We start from the raw sequence: 17,598 nt of genomic DNA, 5'->3' as shown, positions 1-17,598 counted from the left end.
GTGAATCCTGGTTGAATGAAGTAAGTTCTCTTGGCCATGTTATTTCTGGTAGTGGTATTGCAGTTGATCCGTCTAAAGTTGATGCAGTATCACAATAGGAGACTCCTAAGTCAGTCACAGAGATTAGAAGCTTTTTGGGTTTAGCAGGTTACTGCCGAAGATTTATTGAAGGATTTTCTAAGTTGGCACTTCTGTTAACGCAATTGACTTGTAAAGGTAAGACCTTTGTGTGGGATGTTCATTGTGAGAACAGTTTTAACGAATTGAAGAAGCGTTTGACGACGGCTCCAATCTTGATTTTGCCGAAGTCCGATGAACCTTTTGTGGTGTATTGTGATGCGTCCAAGTTGGGTTTAGGCGGTGTGCTTATGCAAGATGGTAAGGTGGTTGCTTATGCATCAAGACAGTTGAGATTACATGAACGAAATTATCCTACTCATGATCTGGAATTAGCTGCAGTTGTATTCGTGCTTAAGATTTGGAGACATTACTTGTATGATTTGAGATTTGAGGTGTTTAGTGATCACAAGAGTTTGAAGTACTTGTTTGATCAGAAAGAATTACATATGCGACAACGAAGGTGGCTCGAATTGTTGAAAGATTGTGATTTTAGTTTGAATTATCATCCGGGTAAAGCTAATGTGGTTGCAGATGCCCTAAGTAGGAAGAGTTTACATATGTCTGCTATGATGGTGAAGGAATTTGAATTGCCTGAACAGTTTAGAAATATGAGCTTAGTTTGTGAAATGTCGCCTCGGAGTGTTAAGTTAGGAATGCTGAAAATTGATAATGATTTCTTAAAAGATATTAAAGATGTGCAGAAAGCTGATGTTAAGTTTGTGGACTTGTTGGCTGCTAGTAATCAAACTGAAGATGGTGACTTTAAGGTCGATGGTCAGGGTGTGTTGAGGTTTCGAGGTAGGATTTGTATTCCAGACAATGATGAGGTAAAGAAGATGATTCTTGAAGAGAGTCATAGGAGTAGCTTGAGTATCCATCCGGGAGCTACAAAGATGTATCATGATTTAAAGAAGTTGTTTTAGTGGTCTGGATTGAAACGTGATGTAGCACAATTTGTGTATTCTTGTTTAATTTGTCAGAAGTCGAAGGTGGAGCATCAGAAGCCTGCTGGATTGATGACACCGTTAGATGTACCAGAATGGAAATGGGATAGTATATCCATGGATTTTGTGACGAGTTTGCCGAATACTCCTAAGGGAAATGATGTTATTTGGATGATTGTGGATAGATTGACGAAGTCGGCACACTTCCTCCCGATTAATATTAGTTTTCCTTTTCCTGTGGCTCAGTTGGCAGATATTTATATTCGAGACATAGTGAAATTGCATGGTGTTCCTTCAAGCATCGTGTCAGATAGAGATCCAAGATTTACTTCTAGATTTTGGAAGAGTTTGCAAGAGGCTTTAGGCTCTAAGTTGAGATTGAGTTCGGCTTATCATCCTCAAACAGATGGTCAGTCAGAAAGAACAATTCAGTCACTCGAAGACTTGTTGAGAGTTTGTGTACTTGGGCAAGGTGGAACTTGGGATAGTCATCTCCCGTTGATAGAGTTCACATATAATAACAGTCATCATTCAAGTATTGGGATGGCACCTTTTGAGGCCTTGTATGGTCGGAAGTGTAGGACTCCGTTGTGTTCGTTTGAAACAGGTGAAAGTGTGGTTTTAGGACCAGAAATTGTTCAGCAGACTACTGAGAAAGTGAAAATGATTCAAGAAAAGATGAAAGCGTCGCAGAGTCGACAAAAGAGTTACCATGATAAGCGTAGGAAAGACCTTGAGTTTCAAGAAGGAGAGCGCGTGTTCTTGAGAGTTACTCCGATGACCGGTGTTGGTCGTGCATTGAAGTCCAAGAAGTTGACTCCAAAGTTTATTGGTCCTTATCAGATATCTGAGAGAATTGGCACGGTGGCTTATAGAGTTGGCTTACCACCGCATCTATCAAATTTGCATGATGTGTTTCATGTGTCGCAGTTGAGGGAGTATGTCCCAGACCCGTCCCATGTGATTCAGAATGATGATGTGCAAGTTAGAGACAACCTTACGGTGGAGACCTTACCTTTGAGAATTGGTGATCGCAAGGTGAAGACGTTGAGGGGCAAGGAGATACCTCTAGCGAGAGTTGTTTGGAGTGGAGCAACTGGTGAAAGCTTGACATGGGAGCTAGAGAGTAAGATAGTAGAGTCTTATCCAGAGTTGTTTGCTTGAGGTAAATTTTCGAGGACGAAAATTCTATAAGTTGGGGAGAGTTGTAAAGCCCGTCTTAATTATTTAATTAATTCGATGAAGTTTAGAATATATTTATAAATATATGCTTATATGACTTATGATTTAAGTAATTTATATGACTAAGATGTGTGAATTATATGATTCGTGAGGTTGAGTAGTTTATATGATTTATGAATAAATTATGTGGAGTATATGATGTTGTGAAGTTGTTATGTTGGTGTGATTTATTTTATTATTAAATAAAATAAGATATGAGAAATAAAATAAAAATATTAGAAGTTGGGCTGTGAGGTGGAAATAGTAAGTTTATAGGTGAGATGAGCAATAAGGGTAAATAAATAAGACAAACATAAGTGGGAGACGTTTTTACGTGAAACGCTTTTGGAAAAGGGAGAAAAAGTCAGAAGAGGAGATCAAGAGGGAGAGAGAGCTGCGATTCTGCTATAATCAGGTAAAGGTGAGACTAATTTTCAATATTATTAAGGTTATAATTCTGTAGAATGATTTAGCATGATTAGGTTGAGTTTTGTGAGAATTGATGAATTAGGGTTTGAGGGAGTTTGAGGATTAATTGATGAAAAGTTGTTAGATTGATGAAGAGACGGTAATTAGACCTTAGATAATCCCCATAATGATTATCAGAAGTAATTTTGAAGCTAAAACTATGTGATTAGATGAGATGTCGGTGAGTTAAGAATTAGGGTTGTGAGGTTTTGGAAAACGAGTTTTGAGTGGTTTAAACTTGAATTTTTCTGTAGAATATGATAGAGCTTAGTGTCAGGAGCGCGTAGGCGAAAACGGCATCGAAAACGGATTAACGGTTTGAGGTTTACGGCCGAAAACGTGGAAGGTAGAAAATCTGAAGTTGTCTGTCGAACTATGAACGTGCCACGATGGAAGCCCAACGTGCCACGATTTTTCCAGAATCGAAACCATTTTTAGGCTGTCCAAACGTGCCACGATGGTACCTCAACGTGCCACGATGCAGTGTTGACTTAAACTATATTTGACCCATTTTTATGCCTCTAAAGGGTTCCTAAGATGTACAGTAAGGCCCCAAATCAATAAGCTTAATGAGAGGGATTTAATTAAGGGTTATAGGAGTAGTTCCTTGCCATAGTGTAACCCAACTTGCGAGCAAAGTTACTCGCCACTGCGAGTTAGGCTGTTAGTTGCCCAAAATTGTCCCGATGCGATCCTTTCGCACGTATAGACTTGAGTTGACCTTAGAAGTAAGTAAGAGAGCTGTTTAGGATGCTTTCATAAGCTCCAGAAGTCTGTTCAGGTGACTGAGATTAGAATTGTTGTTGCATGAATGTTATAATGATGCTTTATGATACTTATGATGATGTAATTCATTCATTAGATGATGTTAACGCATTCAAGCGTTATTAAATGATGTATCTTGCTGCTGTTCCTTGCTATTGACTGTTAGTGTCTTGAGGTTGCATGAGTCGGTCTATGTTGTTGGAATTTAAGAAGTTGTCCATGATTATGACTCGTATGAGTTGTTCACGTTGTTGTCTAAGTTGTTGGAAGTTGAGTTCATTGCATGCTCATTAAAGTTGGGGGCTTTAGGCCCGGCAGCCTTTGTGCTCATTAAAGTTGGGGGCTTTAGGCCCGGCAGCCTTTGTGCTCACACGTTGAAGAGCCTATTATGCTCATTTTGTTGTTGATTGGTACCACATGCATTTGCATATCAAGAAGTTTCATGATGGTCTAAGTTGTTAAGTTGTTGTTGAGTTAATAGAGTTGCATTGTCAAGATGAGTTGTGTTGTTAAGTTGTTGTTGAGTTGATAGAGTTGCATTGTCAAGATGAGTTGTGTTGTTAAGTCGTTGTTGAGTTGGTAAAGTTGCATTGTCAAGATGAGTTGTGTTGTCGAGCTAAGTGTTAAGTTGATTATGATTTGTGATGATATTTAGTAATGGTATTTGATGATTGTATTTTTTATGAAATGAAAAATATGTTGAATGTTAATTGTGGATATGATATTAATGTTTAAGTTGTTAAATGCATTTTATTGGATTATATGCTTAATGTATTGATTATGAAATCTCACCCCTTCTGCGTATATGTTGCCTCGACCGTGGGTAATGTGCAGGTAATAAAGACTAGAGGCGTTCGTGAGTGGACTCCTCACATTGTGTCTAGGTGCTCTGATACGTAACGGGATGGGGACTTGCTTTACTACTATTCCTTACGTGTCCTTATGAACTTTTTATGAATAAATGTTGAACTGAAACTATGAGATTTTGATGAGGCCTGCGTGCCAAGACTTTTAATATGTTGAACTATTTTCCGCTGCAAGATTGTAGATTTTTTTTGATGTTGAATTTTGAGAGATAATTAATATTATATTTTTTTAAGATTTTTAAGTAGTATGTGACATTCCGTTATGAATTAAATACTCTGATTTAAATGAAATTTTCAAGTTGGGAAAACGGGATGTTACAGTCTTGGTGGTGAATCATGTATATAAAGTATATGTTGAACAAACATATAAGTGAGATGACACATATACCTAATGTCTTAAGACTTTGAGGGGAGATGTGATATCAATCTCACTTGGGTGGTTATTCCTAGTCTAATGTGATGATACATCTCAATGCAGGGTCCCACGAAAGTTCCAACATTATGATGATTTGTTTATATTTTTATCTTAAATTTTAATTTTTGGATGTCATTCGCTTTCATGTAGTTTTTTATTCGACCTTTATTATTTTAAATTTAACCAACTTTTTTTTGACAAAATTTCTACACTTTTGTTATTTGGTGGGATGTGACAATGAAAAAATATTGATGTGTTCTAATGAGTTTATAAAATACATGTTTATTAGACATTTTAAATTTATGTGATATTTTTTATAAAATACATGTTTGTAAAACACACTTATTAGTTTTTCCCCTTATCATTTCTCTCATGCTCAAATTCATTTTCCATTTTCTTTCTTTTTCTAATTTGTTTTCTTTCTTCTCGTGAAAGAAATGAACAAAAACATCTCTTTATGAAACCACTACTAACCTATATTTTCTACCATATTGTGTCTCTGTCCTTATTTGACTGTCTCACCAGATCATAGATACATAATGTCGCACAGTTACAGAGTGATGTATGTTAATGTGTCATGTATGAAACTACCATCAACCCACAGTTTTTACTATATTGTTTTTCCGTGTCACCTTATTTGGCTATGTCACCAAATCACAGACACTGAGAGTCTCAAATTTAAATGAGATATGTTAATGTGTCAATTGTGACTTACATTTCAACATTTGATCCAAGAATAGGTGTCTAGAAATATGCAAGTGAAATGACCAAATATACATAATGATGTAATGTTTTGGATGATGATTTGGAGTCAATTTCACTTATGTGGTTGCTCTTAGTCTAATGTGAGATCCAACCCATTGTAGGCTAATGAGCGATCCAACCCGTGATGATTAGTTGATTACCTTCACGATTACTATTATCTTTTTGATAATAAGAATAATAATACATAATAAAAAAGAATGAAGATCTATTTTAGCCCATAAAAAAATTGTGCTATCCAATTTAATCCCAAACAAAAAAAACTTTATTCAATAATAAAAAGTAATTGAAACTTTTGTAAAAAAAAATAAAAATTGAACAGTTAAGTCTTTGAAGTTGTGAAAATATAATTATGATTAGTTGTTGTTGTTGTTGAGTAACTAATGAAATCATAATTATATTTTACAAAATTAATGTTACATTAATAATTAATAGTTTTCGGTCAAAACTGTTTGACATAATAGAAAGCTTCCAATCGAATTGGAATTTTTTTAACATCACTAATGTAATATTATTTAAGCTATCAATATTTAAGATTCAAATTATAGAATAACAAAAAGCCAATACAATTATTGGCAAACAAATTTACTAAATCATATAGAAACTTTAGACAGGGACACCTACCACCTACCCTAAATTTTTGTTAGCAAAAACTATAATCATATACAAAAATTGATTTCACATGAGACAAATCAATTTCAACAATGTTAACTAATTTTATATTCACTTTTTAAAATAATATTGATATTTCAAAATTATTTTAAAGCAAATTATAATTTTGATAAATTATGAAAATTATATAAATAGTAGATTTTTAAAGGAATGTGAATAATTATGCTAAACTTTTTTACACTTATTCAACATCTTATTTTATCTTTATATTTGTCCTTTTGCAAATCACTAACTTATCAATCTATCACTTCTCTCTCTCTCTCTCTCTCTCTCTCTCTCTCTCTCTCTCTCTCTCTCTCTCTCTCTCTCTCTCTCTCTCTCTCTCTCTCTCTCTCTCTCTCTCTCTCTCTCTCTCTCTCGTGGTTGGTTGAGATTTGTGCAAGTGTAAAGCAAAAAGTAAAAATAATCAAGAGAAAAAGAATGTAAAAAAATAAATGAAAATTCTACTTCTTGATCCACAAATTCCACTTCAATTGAAAATTGAACCCACCAACATAGTCAAATTTACAACAAACATTTATATGCAAGAAAAAAAAAGTGGCTCATCAATAGGCTTCTTTGTGTGCTTTGAATTAGTTTTGAGGCAACAATCCATCGTTTTGTAGATTTTGTGTGGTTTTCTGTTTTTTATCACACCTGTGGTTTTATTTTAGATTGGTTTGGATTTGAGTACCCATAACTCGTCATTAGTGAAACAATCTGTAGAATTTGAGTACCCATAGCTCGGTTTGGATTTGAGTACACATAACCAGTCATTAAAAGAAACAAATTTCACTAAGAGAAACAATTTGAGAATGAACACACCCATCACAATCAAGTTTTATTCAAATCATTCTTTTTTTAACCTCTTTTCTTTTATAATATTGTTTCACATGAACTCCATTAAGCATTTCCATCTCATCTTTAAAAATAAAATGTAACAAATGATAAAATCAAACTGATACCATCTAATTACACAAATCAAACTCAATGTTTGAAAATTTATGTATATTGATCAATCAAAAAGAAATAAATAAATATTTATATATTATTTATAATTAAAAATTAACTATAATAATAAAAAAATATTAAAAAAGGATAAAAATGCATCTTTCATCATCATGTCTAGTGAGAATGGAAGCTTGAAGTTTGATACATGAAGAACAAACCAAAGGTGAACAATACAAACCACACTCCATGATTATGTCAACGAACTAATCTCATAAATTAAACCAATTTTTGGTTTTGGAGCCTTTGAAAAAAATGAGAAAAATAAAAAAAAATAAAAAATTGTTGAAACACGAAAAACATAGAAAATTTTGAAAGAACTTTGAATTCTTTGACTTAATTTCAAAGAGTGGTGTGAGGTATGGTAAAATGGGATCCGATATTTATAGAAAAACAATTCAAGCAAATCACCACTGTTATATTTTTTTTGGTTACAAATCACCACTATTAATGTAAAGATATAAAAATTAATTATAATTTATAATTTATTACATCATGTGCAAAATAAATCTAAAAACGCATAAGTAAAGACAACATTTTAAGAAAGTATATGAGTAAATTAAAAGTAATTAAGTTCATTCTTATATCCTTAAAAAAAAGTTCATTCTTATCACTTCCTTTGGAAAAAAAAATCATTCTTACCACAATTGTTTTAACTTTTTTTCCGATAATCATTCTTATCACAATTGTTTTAACTTTTTTTCGATGAATAATATGTGACCTTTTTTTAAGCACTAAACAATTTTTTTTAACAAATTGAAGCACTAAATAATATGAAATTAATTAGCGCCTTTTATGGTTCATGATTCCTTCCAGGTTGATCTCAGAGATGTTATCAGACAATCTTGGAGCTATTGCAACACTTCCTTTTGTTAATACCAACAACAATATGTGAAAAAGAAAGAAAAAGGCAGATGAAAAGATCAAATGTAACATTGACTTTTTATAGGCAGTAACTAATAAATTAATTATTATGTGAAGCAACTAAAAGAACAAACAAAAAATAAAACGTATGTTGCAATCCGATTGGCCGCCAAAGTAAAATCGACACTTGTCATACAACAATTGGATCGGCAAACAAAATAATACATCAATAATATAAAAACGAATGGACCTGTATATGTTAATACGTTAATGTAGCATTTGATTGCAAATTAACTATTTCCTTTTATACATTGTACTACAACATCGTATTAATTAACTATTTCCAATCAAGAATACAGATTCCTTTTATACATGGTACTACAACCTCTCTCTAAAAAAAATGGCACTACAACCTCATATTATAAACCATAAAAAAGAAGTTACTATATTGATCATTTGACCAAATTAATTATGACTTGATTACGGCAATACCATGATGGTGTACAAAAAATGAAAATAAAATTAAAAATATGGTAAAAACAAAAAACATTAGAGTCCTCCTTCACAAAACATTAGAGTCCAAAGAGTGTAATTGCTAAAAAAAATGGCACCACTAACTGCTATTTTTTTCTGATTAAAAATAGTGTATCCGTACATGATATTCATCTCTGTTTCTTCAAGAAAAATTAGAAAAATATTTCTTTTAAGATATGTAGGATATTAAAATATGGTTGAAAATTTAGTCGAAAAAGAAACTAATTTATTTGTCAGTTTGGTTTACAACTTAAAAACGATTTTTCCTATATACGTACAATATAATTTTCGGATATTAAAAAAATTGACAAAGATAATATAATAATTAAGTTATTTTCGAGTAATTAAAAAAAATATAGGCTAACTAATATGTAAAATTGATCGGTCAATTAGAGTCGAAATTAGAGTGGAAAAGGAAAAAAAAACTTTAGTTTGGTCTGATCACATGTAAAAGTCGTTTTTTTTGTTTTTATTCTAGTCTTTATAATAATTCAGTTTACAGTGATAAAGCAATATGGTTCGATTTAAATGTACATAATACATATAGTTATATAGTTATTTCATTTTAAATAAATGGAATGAATATAATATAACCAAAATGTAATTATGGAAACTTTCTTGATCAAAGGTAAAATGCATTGTAGCAATTTTTGTGTAAGGATCATTAAAGGCCAGAAGAAACATGAGATGCCACGTGTATTATTGCCCATAGAAGTATGCTTTTGTATTATATAAAGATAAAGATATGCAAGACTTATTAAGACAACCAAAATGGTAATGAATTAAAATATGTGAATTTAATAACTAAATCTAACTTCAAAGCAAAAAAATAAAATAAAAAACTAGATCCATCCTCTCTTTTTTCACAGATTACTTCATAATTCAGTATAAAAACTCTATTACGAGACAAGGAACAAAAATGATTACCGGTTAAAAAAAGGGAAATTTTCACAGATTACTTCATAATTCAGTATAAAAACTCTATTACGAGACAAGGAACAAAAATGATTACCGGTTAAAAAAAGGGAAGAAATGAACGATCAAATTTATCTCGTATCCAAAATAAGAAACTAAATTAATTTTTTTCAACTGAGTATTCAAAAGTTTAAAAATTTATATTTTTAATATAAAATTTATCTTTTTAATCCTTTAATTAGATGGTTAATTGTGGCCTTCTGATTCAAATTAATGACACAAGTTAACATGATTCTTTTAGACTAAAAGTCTCACCTTTTATTCTTAGCGTGTGTTTGGGTGTGCGGTGTGGATAATTAATTTTGTATAATTGATTTTGGTTAAAAGAGATTTTGACTAAAAGTGATTTGTGTTTGAATATATTCATGTAAAAGTGAATTGACCTATAAATTTACGTTTGAAAAATAATTTTAAAATCAAAAGTTACAAATCATAGCTTCAAATAGAATTAATTATGGAGACAAAATCAATTCTACTCAACAATAACCAAATATGTCAGAGTCAATTCTACATCTACATAATCAATTCTGGCATCTCTAGAAGTGGAACCGAACATACACTTAAAAAACATCAATGATGTTTTCCACTTTATTGTTATTATTTTGTTTGCAATTCTCCTATTTATTTTAATAATGACGTCAGTGTCTCAACCCCCCATATTATTATTACATGAAAAATATTATGAGAACGATGGGTTTTCATGATAAATGGGTGAAATGGATCTATATGTGTATTGAGAGTGTTAACTATCAAGTGCTTGTTAATGGAGAGAGAGTGCGACCAATAAATCATAAGAGAGACTTTAGACAAGGTGACCCATTGACACCCTGTTTTTTCATTATGTGTGCCGAGGGCTTATGCTTTCTACTAAAAAAGACGGAGACGAGTGGTGACATTCACGGTGTTAAGGTGTGTAGAAGGGCATCAATCCTCACACACCTTTTATTTGCTGACGATTGTTTTTTGTTTTACAGGGCTAATCTTAGGAAAAGGAAAAACACAAAATTAAGAGAGATTCTTCAATATTATGAAGCAATGTCAGGGCAAACAAGCATCAACTTTAAAAAATAGAAATTGTTTAGCACCAACATTTAGGTAGCTGCGAGAGAAGTGGTTAAAAAATGTTTTGCAAGTTTAAGAAGGATTGGGTAATGTGAGATATTTGGATGTCATCCATGGTCATAATGAACAAGAAAGCTATTTTTGGTTATTTGAGGGATAAAGTATGGAATAGAAAACATTTACCCAAAGCGTCCTCATTAAGTTTGTGGTCCAAGCAATTTCGACTTATTTGCATGAGCACTTTTTTATTGCCTACTATCCTAGGGAAAGAAATTAAGAAGATGATTAATTCTTTTTGACGGGGGACGAACAAAAGGCAAGATAAAAGGAATACATTGGCTAAGTTGAGACATACTTACAACGCGGAAGGAATATATAGGTATAGGATAAACGTTAATTGTTAGATTAACATTTTTATCATTCACTTGATTTGAACTTGAATCATCTAACTTGTTTATCTCTTAAATCAATTTAGTTACAGAACTCCTCTAACGTGTTAAGATCGACTTCATCTCTCATAATAATCGGACAATCCATATTCAATATAAAAACTATAAATTATAAATATGTCTATCTTCAGAACCGTTCGATCAAGATCGGATGACCCAGATTATTCTGCATGACTGGTGCTTTTGTTGCCGGGTGAAATCCACTTTGCCCTTTAGTTGGCCAGTATCTCCTCCACTCTCCGGTGCCAATAATCCTAAGTCCAACAACCAATCATAGAAACGAAACATATTATGACGCCGACAGTATACATTGCACCCAAACATATTCAGACTCTCCATGATGTGGATGTTTCTTTTGCCTACTGGTTTCCACGTAAAATGCTTTAATTGTCATTTTTTACCAAACAATTTGGAACCTGCCTTCTCATCACTTGTCAGATTCAGATGTACTGTTTGGAATTTGGATATACTATATGAGTTCATGACTTATGAGTCGACATGTATAATCTAGTTGTAAGTGTTGTAACGTTTAACTAGTACAATTATTGGAGATACATTGTTTGATCTCTACTCATGAAATGTGATAAGCTAACTTTTTTTATATTCTCTCCTTGATATTTTAAATAAAAAATTATTAATATTTTTTGCAAAAAGCCTTTATCAATAGTTTTTTTTTTTTGACAAAACCTTTATCAATAGTTAAATGTAACAACAATAAATAAATTATAGAAGAGATCTAAATAACATGAATCCGAAATTTATTATGTCAACAAAAAAGAATACCAATTGATGCAAAAAATAAAACTTAGTAATATATAGTACAATCGTGTCATGAATATTACAGTACATATGGTGACAACAGAAATTTAATGATTTATCTTTTTGTGTTGAATTTAATAATTAAGTCAATTTTATCAACAAAAAGATTAAGTCAAAGTATAATTTAGTACTGCTGAAGGTACCAAATATGGGAATTAAGAAGCAGCAGCAGCAGCAGCATTTAGACTATTGTGTTTGTCTCAACACTGATGTAGCATATTTTATATTTGTAGGACAAGCACGTTTGCAAGTTGAATTGTTTGGAGTGTTAGAAGGTCTATCATCCCTTGCTAGAGAAACTTTTCTTACCTCTATACTTTAAAAAATTCACATATTTATTTTCACGAAATTCACGTTTTTCTGGTTTGGCGTCCAAATTTGAAATCACATTTTTATTTTAAAAAAATGGCAAGTCATTTTCCTTCTTTTTATTTTTATGCAAAAAAGTTTACTTCCCTATCATATTTTTGAATGCATCATTTTTTTAATACAATAGCATCCTTGTCCTAAAGCTAAAGTTTCCATATGCTGAAGAGCTGCTTGCTACCTGCCATGAAAAACTCAGCAATGGCTATTCTTCACTTCCTTGTTGGTCCAGATCTTTAAAAGTTTTATTTTTTCTTATCCACTTCCGTCGGGCGCGTCTATATAAGGCTGTTTCAACAACTTGATTAACTCGTCTCTCGGGCGCGTCTATATAAGGCAGCTGTTTCAACAACTTGATTAACTCATATGTTCTGACATTTTGACCAGAGTAAAGGCAAAGGTCGAGTGGAGTTAAACCATCCTGAGACAAACAAGAGATAAATTGAATTCAAATATCAATGTAAAAGAAATGGCCAGTATTAATCTGCTAGACAACATATTTTGAACAATCAATCATTGTTCAAGAGTTTATCTAATTTTATAAACCACAGACAAAATATTATGATATGCATATTAAAAATTGACACCGAGTTGAACAATACTCTAGTAGACTCTAGAGAGCTTTTAAACAAAAAAAAAAACAAAATATTCATCAATCACGGCTCTAAATAAAACAAATTCAATCAAGCCTTGTCACTTCTGCTAGGTGAGGACTGATGTTGGCTAATCGACGCATAACGGTTTATTAAAGATCAATATTTTAATGAAACTATTAATTTTTTGATCCAAGCATAGGACTACTGACTAGATATGTGACAGTTCAACAAAGAAGCAAGTGATTGGCAAAGTCTAATGATTCCTAAATAACAATTGAAAGTTTTTCTTCAACTGATAGGTTTTTAATGACTCTGACAACTTTGGAAAGACGTCCCTGTTTAAAGGGAGAATCTCGAGTAAGTATCTCAATTTCTTAGCCTTTCATTTAAATCAGATAACTAGTTCTTAAGGACGGGACAAATCTTCTAAATACTTGTGTAGCACCAACACTTCAGATTGAATGCATGTATGATGTCCAACATGACACCAATACATGAGGTTACATATAATCACTTCTATTTTCTAAATTATTATCAATGTGTACGTGTCAGTGTAACGTTGAATGTCAGTGTCAGTGCTTCGTAGGTAAATACCAGTGACAACTGATATTTTACCAATGACCCATTAAAAGCATCTATATTCAGCCCGCTTCTATTTTGTAAATTATTATCGATGTCAAAGTGCCAGGGTCATGATGAATGTTTGTGTTGCTAAATAGCTAAATAGCAGTGAAATTGATAGATTAATATAGGAAATCAATAGACAATTACCTTGTTTTTTAATGTCCGATCAGCACCTTTAATCAGCAGAAGCTCCACTATATCAGGTCTCTGAGTCTGAACAGCAAGATGTAATGGTGTCCAGCCATCCTAAGACAGAGCAAATGAATTTTGTTCTCAAACATCGGTCCACAAAAGAATAAGAGGTAGATAAGCCAAGTATTGGAAAAATTGATCATACATTGTCCCGAAGATTTATATCCACATTGTAAAACAAGAGTGCTTTAATTGCTCGGGCAGACGCTGTTTGTACAGCATAGTGCATCAAGGTGGCCCCATCCTGTTTCCAGCACATAAACAACAAAGCAAATGCATGGAATATCAGGATACCAACAGCTAACTAAGGATATAATAACTATATGTTAATAGATTAAGGGCATGTTTGGATTGACTTATTTGAGCTTATATATTAGCATAAACACTCGTGAGACTATTCAGAAGAGCTTATGGAAACAGCTTATAAACATGTCCATAAGTTGTTTTCAACATATTTCGATAAGCTCCCAGAATAGCTAATGAAAACAGTTTATAGCTTATATGCAACAATTTGATTTTATTTTATCTTTTGTTCTAAAAAAATTGTATGCATAAACACTTATATGACAAGAGTTTATGCTATAAGCGCCTAAGATGTAATGATAACAACGATGAATTTCCAGTGAGGGAAGGAAGAGCACAAAATATAAATTGCACTATTGCAGTAAGAAAATCAACAGATAAAGGCTTACGAATGCTACTATGACAGCACAACACACAATTTTTCACTCACATTATCTTGCACAAACGGATTCGCAGAGTTTCTCACGAGAAGATGGGTTATGGCAAGCTTTCTTCCAATTATTGCTTTGTAAAGAGCGCTCAAACCATCCTTGAAAAAGTAAAACAAATCACAATAGTTTAAATAGAGGATTCCACACATTATAATCTTCTGTGTAGAAATTAGTATTCATGTACCTTATCCATAGCATTAATATCAACAACATCATGCTGCAACAAAGTATCTAAAAGGAAAGATTCTCCGCTCGCAGCAAAAGTGTGCAAAGGAAGCCATTTATCCTACAAATAATGAGTGTTAGCCATTAAAAACATAAATATAGAGATTATTAACCAAAGGCAACAAACAAGTGAATACCCTTTCCTCCTACACTTCTATCATGATTCCAACGTTGAAAAAAATGCAACTACTAAGATTACTCAACAACTACAATACCAACAGCTACTAAGATTACTCAACAACTACAATACCAACAGCTACTAAGATTACTCAACATCAACGGTGGAACAAAAAATTACTTCAACATCAAAACGAAGGAAAACGAGAGAGTTCTTCTTTTCCAATAACAGTTCAATATATAATGATGACGATGATGAAATATCAGTCATTGCTCATAGACATGGAATACTTACTGAAGTAGCAACTGTCAAGTCTGGCGTTTTCTTTTTCAACAAATCCCTCTCTTCCCAGGTAAACAAAAAAGGAAGACCTATTCAGGCAAGTATGAAAGAATGAAAACCAAAATGCCAACATTTAAAAACCATATATATGCAAACAATGAGAACCAAAATCGGATAAAATGAAGATCTTCCTGAACTCAACCGCCAATGAATAAAATGATCCATTTTATCGCAATCAAATTTCTTTGTTTATGTTGCCATCATCCATTAAGTACCAAAGGTTGTGAAGCAGCACCAACTTAAGAGCCATTTTGGATAAACCTCTCCAAAAACACTTATCTAAAGAGAAATACTCCCTCCGTCCCTTAATGTAGGCACCCATTGCTTTTTTCATATTTCTTAAGAAAAGTTGTCAGTGTAATTAATGTGTCTGTTTTGTGTGTTAATATTACGAAATTGTCCTTTGTTTGTATGTGTATTAAATTTGACTTTTCATATTTCAAGACAAGATAGTAGTATTAATTAGGGGTATGTTTAGGAAAAAAATAATAAATGTATCTAGTAATTTGAAAAGGGGTTTACATTTAGGGACAAAAATAAAATCAAATGGGTGCTTAGATATAAGGACGGAGGGAGTACTAAAACAAAATCTCACAATAACCGTGAGTTTTTAATACAATAGATTCTCATATAAATTAAAACTAGCCTCTATATCTCAACTTTTTCATAAGTTCTCTCATTTAACTTTTCAATAAGCGCCGGTAAACTTATAAGCATTTTTGCCCATAAATTTGTTTTAACTAACAAGCTCCCATAAATTAAAAGCAAATGCAAACCACACTTATTTTTTAAAATGTCAATACATCACCAAGGAAGTTGATTTTCACTACATCAGAGCATGTTGCAAAGAACCAAAGTTATCTAACAAGCAGAAATCATAATCTATGAAGCAGCAACACAGATGCATATACCGGATATGACATTGACACATAGAAACCAAAAGTAACCACATGTGCTTGTGTCTGACACAAATACTTGGCAGGCACATGAACGGCACCCTAAACAATAATATATGAAGCAGCGATACAGATAAATATACTGGATATGACACTGACATGTAGATACCAAAGGTAACTACATGTGTATGTGTCTGACACCAATATGTGTCGGACACCCAACACAATAATCTAATTAGCAGCAACACAGACACATGCATCGGATACGACACCGACACATAGATACCAAACGTAACTACGTGTGTTTGTGTCTAACACCATCACGTGTCAGGCGCACCTGACACGCTTTCAATCTAGAGACTAGAAGTTATTACATAGGTCGTAATAATCCTCGACAACGTACATTAACAAAAATAAAACCAAAGCAGATTGTAAATACAAATTACCTCCAATTTTCTTAGCAGCAGGGTCATAACTCTCACTATTCAAAAACTCCTTAACATCCTCCAACCCTTTCCCATAAACAGCCCACCTAGGATTCCTAGCCTCTACCCTCTCTTCACTCAACCCATCTACTTCTTTTTCCTTCTTTTTCTCAGCAAAACAAAAACTCGGAACCTTATCAAGAACCAAAGGCGTCAGCTGAGCCAATTTAGTTTCTTTATAAGCTTTATACTCATTCAAATCCATATCCCTCAAAGGAACCAACCTTCTTTTCAGCTTCATAACTTTACTATTAAACTCAATCTCTTGAGCTTTCTTAGGCCGTTCTTTCTTTGTTATGTTTATCTCTGCTTGAACTTCTTTCTTCGATATGTTTATCTCTGCTTGAACTTGTTTCCATTTATCAGGAACAAGATTATCGGACTTCATCACTGTTAGTTTTTTCTTCTTTGAATTGGGTTTTGGTTTTTTGGTGTCTACGAGGTTGTTGTCGGATGTTGGAAAAACGGGGTCTTCGAAAATGCCTTCTTCGAAAACAAGACAATCTCCGATGATGTGTTCTTCGTCGTTGTCGTTGTTGTCATGTTGGTGTGATGAAGAGAGAATTTTGTGGAGGTTGCGGTTTGTGGGGGGTTTGAGAGGTTGAAAAGATTGAAACACGCGGGGTGTGGAAGAAGAAGAAGAAGAAGAAGAAGAGAAGGGAGAGAAGAAGAGTGTTTGGGGTTGAGGATTATGAACAAGGGTGGAAAAATTGAACATTGTTGTTGCTGTTGCTGTTGCTGTTGCAAATGACAACATTCAAGTTAGTTTTTTTTTGGTTACACAACATTCAAGTTACTAACCCAATGCTTCTCTTGTTTAAATAAATAAATAAATAAATAATAGTTTTTTAATAATAAATTTGTTTTCTCTTCAAATATAATAATAATACTATTAAAATTGTTATTTTGCACACCATGAAAGCTTTGGTTTAATTTATTGTTTTGATGTAATTTGTGTAATATTTAGTAAATTAGGTTTGTGGAAATTGATATCGTATTGTAAGAGTTAAAAGAATAATTTTTTGTTTGTAAGATCTATTTTAATTGACAAATATCAAGATTGTTATGAACTGTGACACACATACCATATATTTATA

The 17,598-nt window shown here is 32.7% G+C and overlaps 1 protein-coding gene across 1 annotated transcript; it reads right to left on the bottom strand.

Annotated features, from left to right (window-relative positions):
- Positions 1-12,312: 12,312 nt before the first annotated feature.
- On the bottom strand, positions 12,313-17,296 carry LOC146920222 (ankyrin repeat domain-containing protein, chloroplastic-like). The gene is made up of 7 exons (XM_085713643.1): positions 16,463-17,296; positions 15,073-15,149; positions 14,620-14,721; positions 14,435-14,533; positions 13,847-13,945; positions 13,657-13,755; positions 12,313-12,710 (listed from the first exon to the last, which is right to left on the bottom strand). Exons 1-7 carry the CDS (start codon positions 17,256-17,258, stop codon positions 12,495-12,497), a joined length of 1,488 nt encoding a protein of 495 aa, XP_085569769.1. The 5' UTR covers positions 17,259-17,296; the 3' UTR covers positions 12,313-12,494.
- Between the last annotated feature and the right edge of the window lie 302 nt (positions 17,297-17,598).

The sequence above is a fragment of the Medicago sativa genome, chromosome 5 (genome assembly GCF_051527215.1).
Source record: "Medicago sativa cultivar Bolivia chromosome 5, Bolivia_mono, whole genome shotgun sequence".
In the NCBI taxonomy this organism is placed as follows: Eukaryota; Viridiplantae; Streptophyta; class Magnoliopsida; order Fabales; family Fabaceae; genus Medicago; species Medicago sativa.
The sequence above is the reverse complement of the archived record's forward strand: the minus strand, read 5'-3'. Positions and strand labels throughout refer to the sequence as shown.

Coding starts and splice junctions, on each gene's coding strand:
- LOC146920222 (XM_085713643.1), bottom strand. CDS start 17,258: ATGTTGTCATTTGCAACAGCAACAGCAACAGCAACAACAATGTTCAAT. Junction 13,946..14,434: donor ATCCGTTTGTGCAAGATAAT/GTGAGTGAAAAA, acceptor TGCTGGAAACAG/GATGGGGCCACCTTGATGCA. Junction 12,711..13,656: donor ATCGGACATTAAAAAACAAG/GTAATTGTCTAT, acceptor TGTTTGTCTCAG/GATGGTTTAACTCCACTCGA.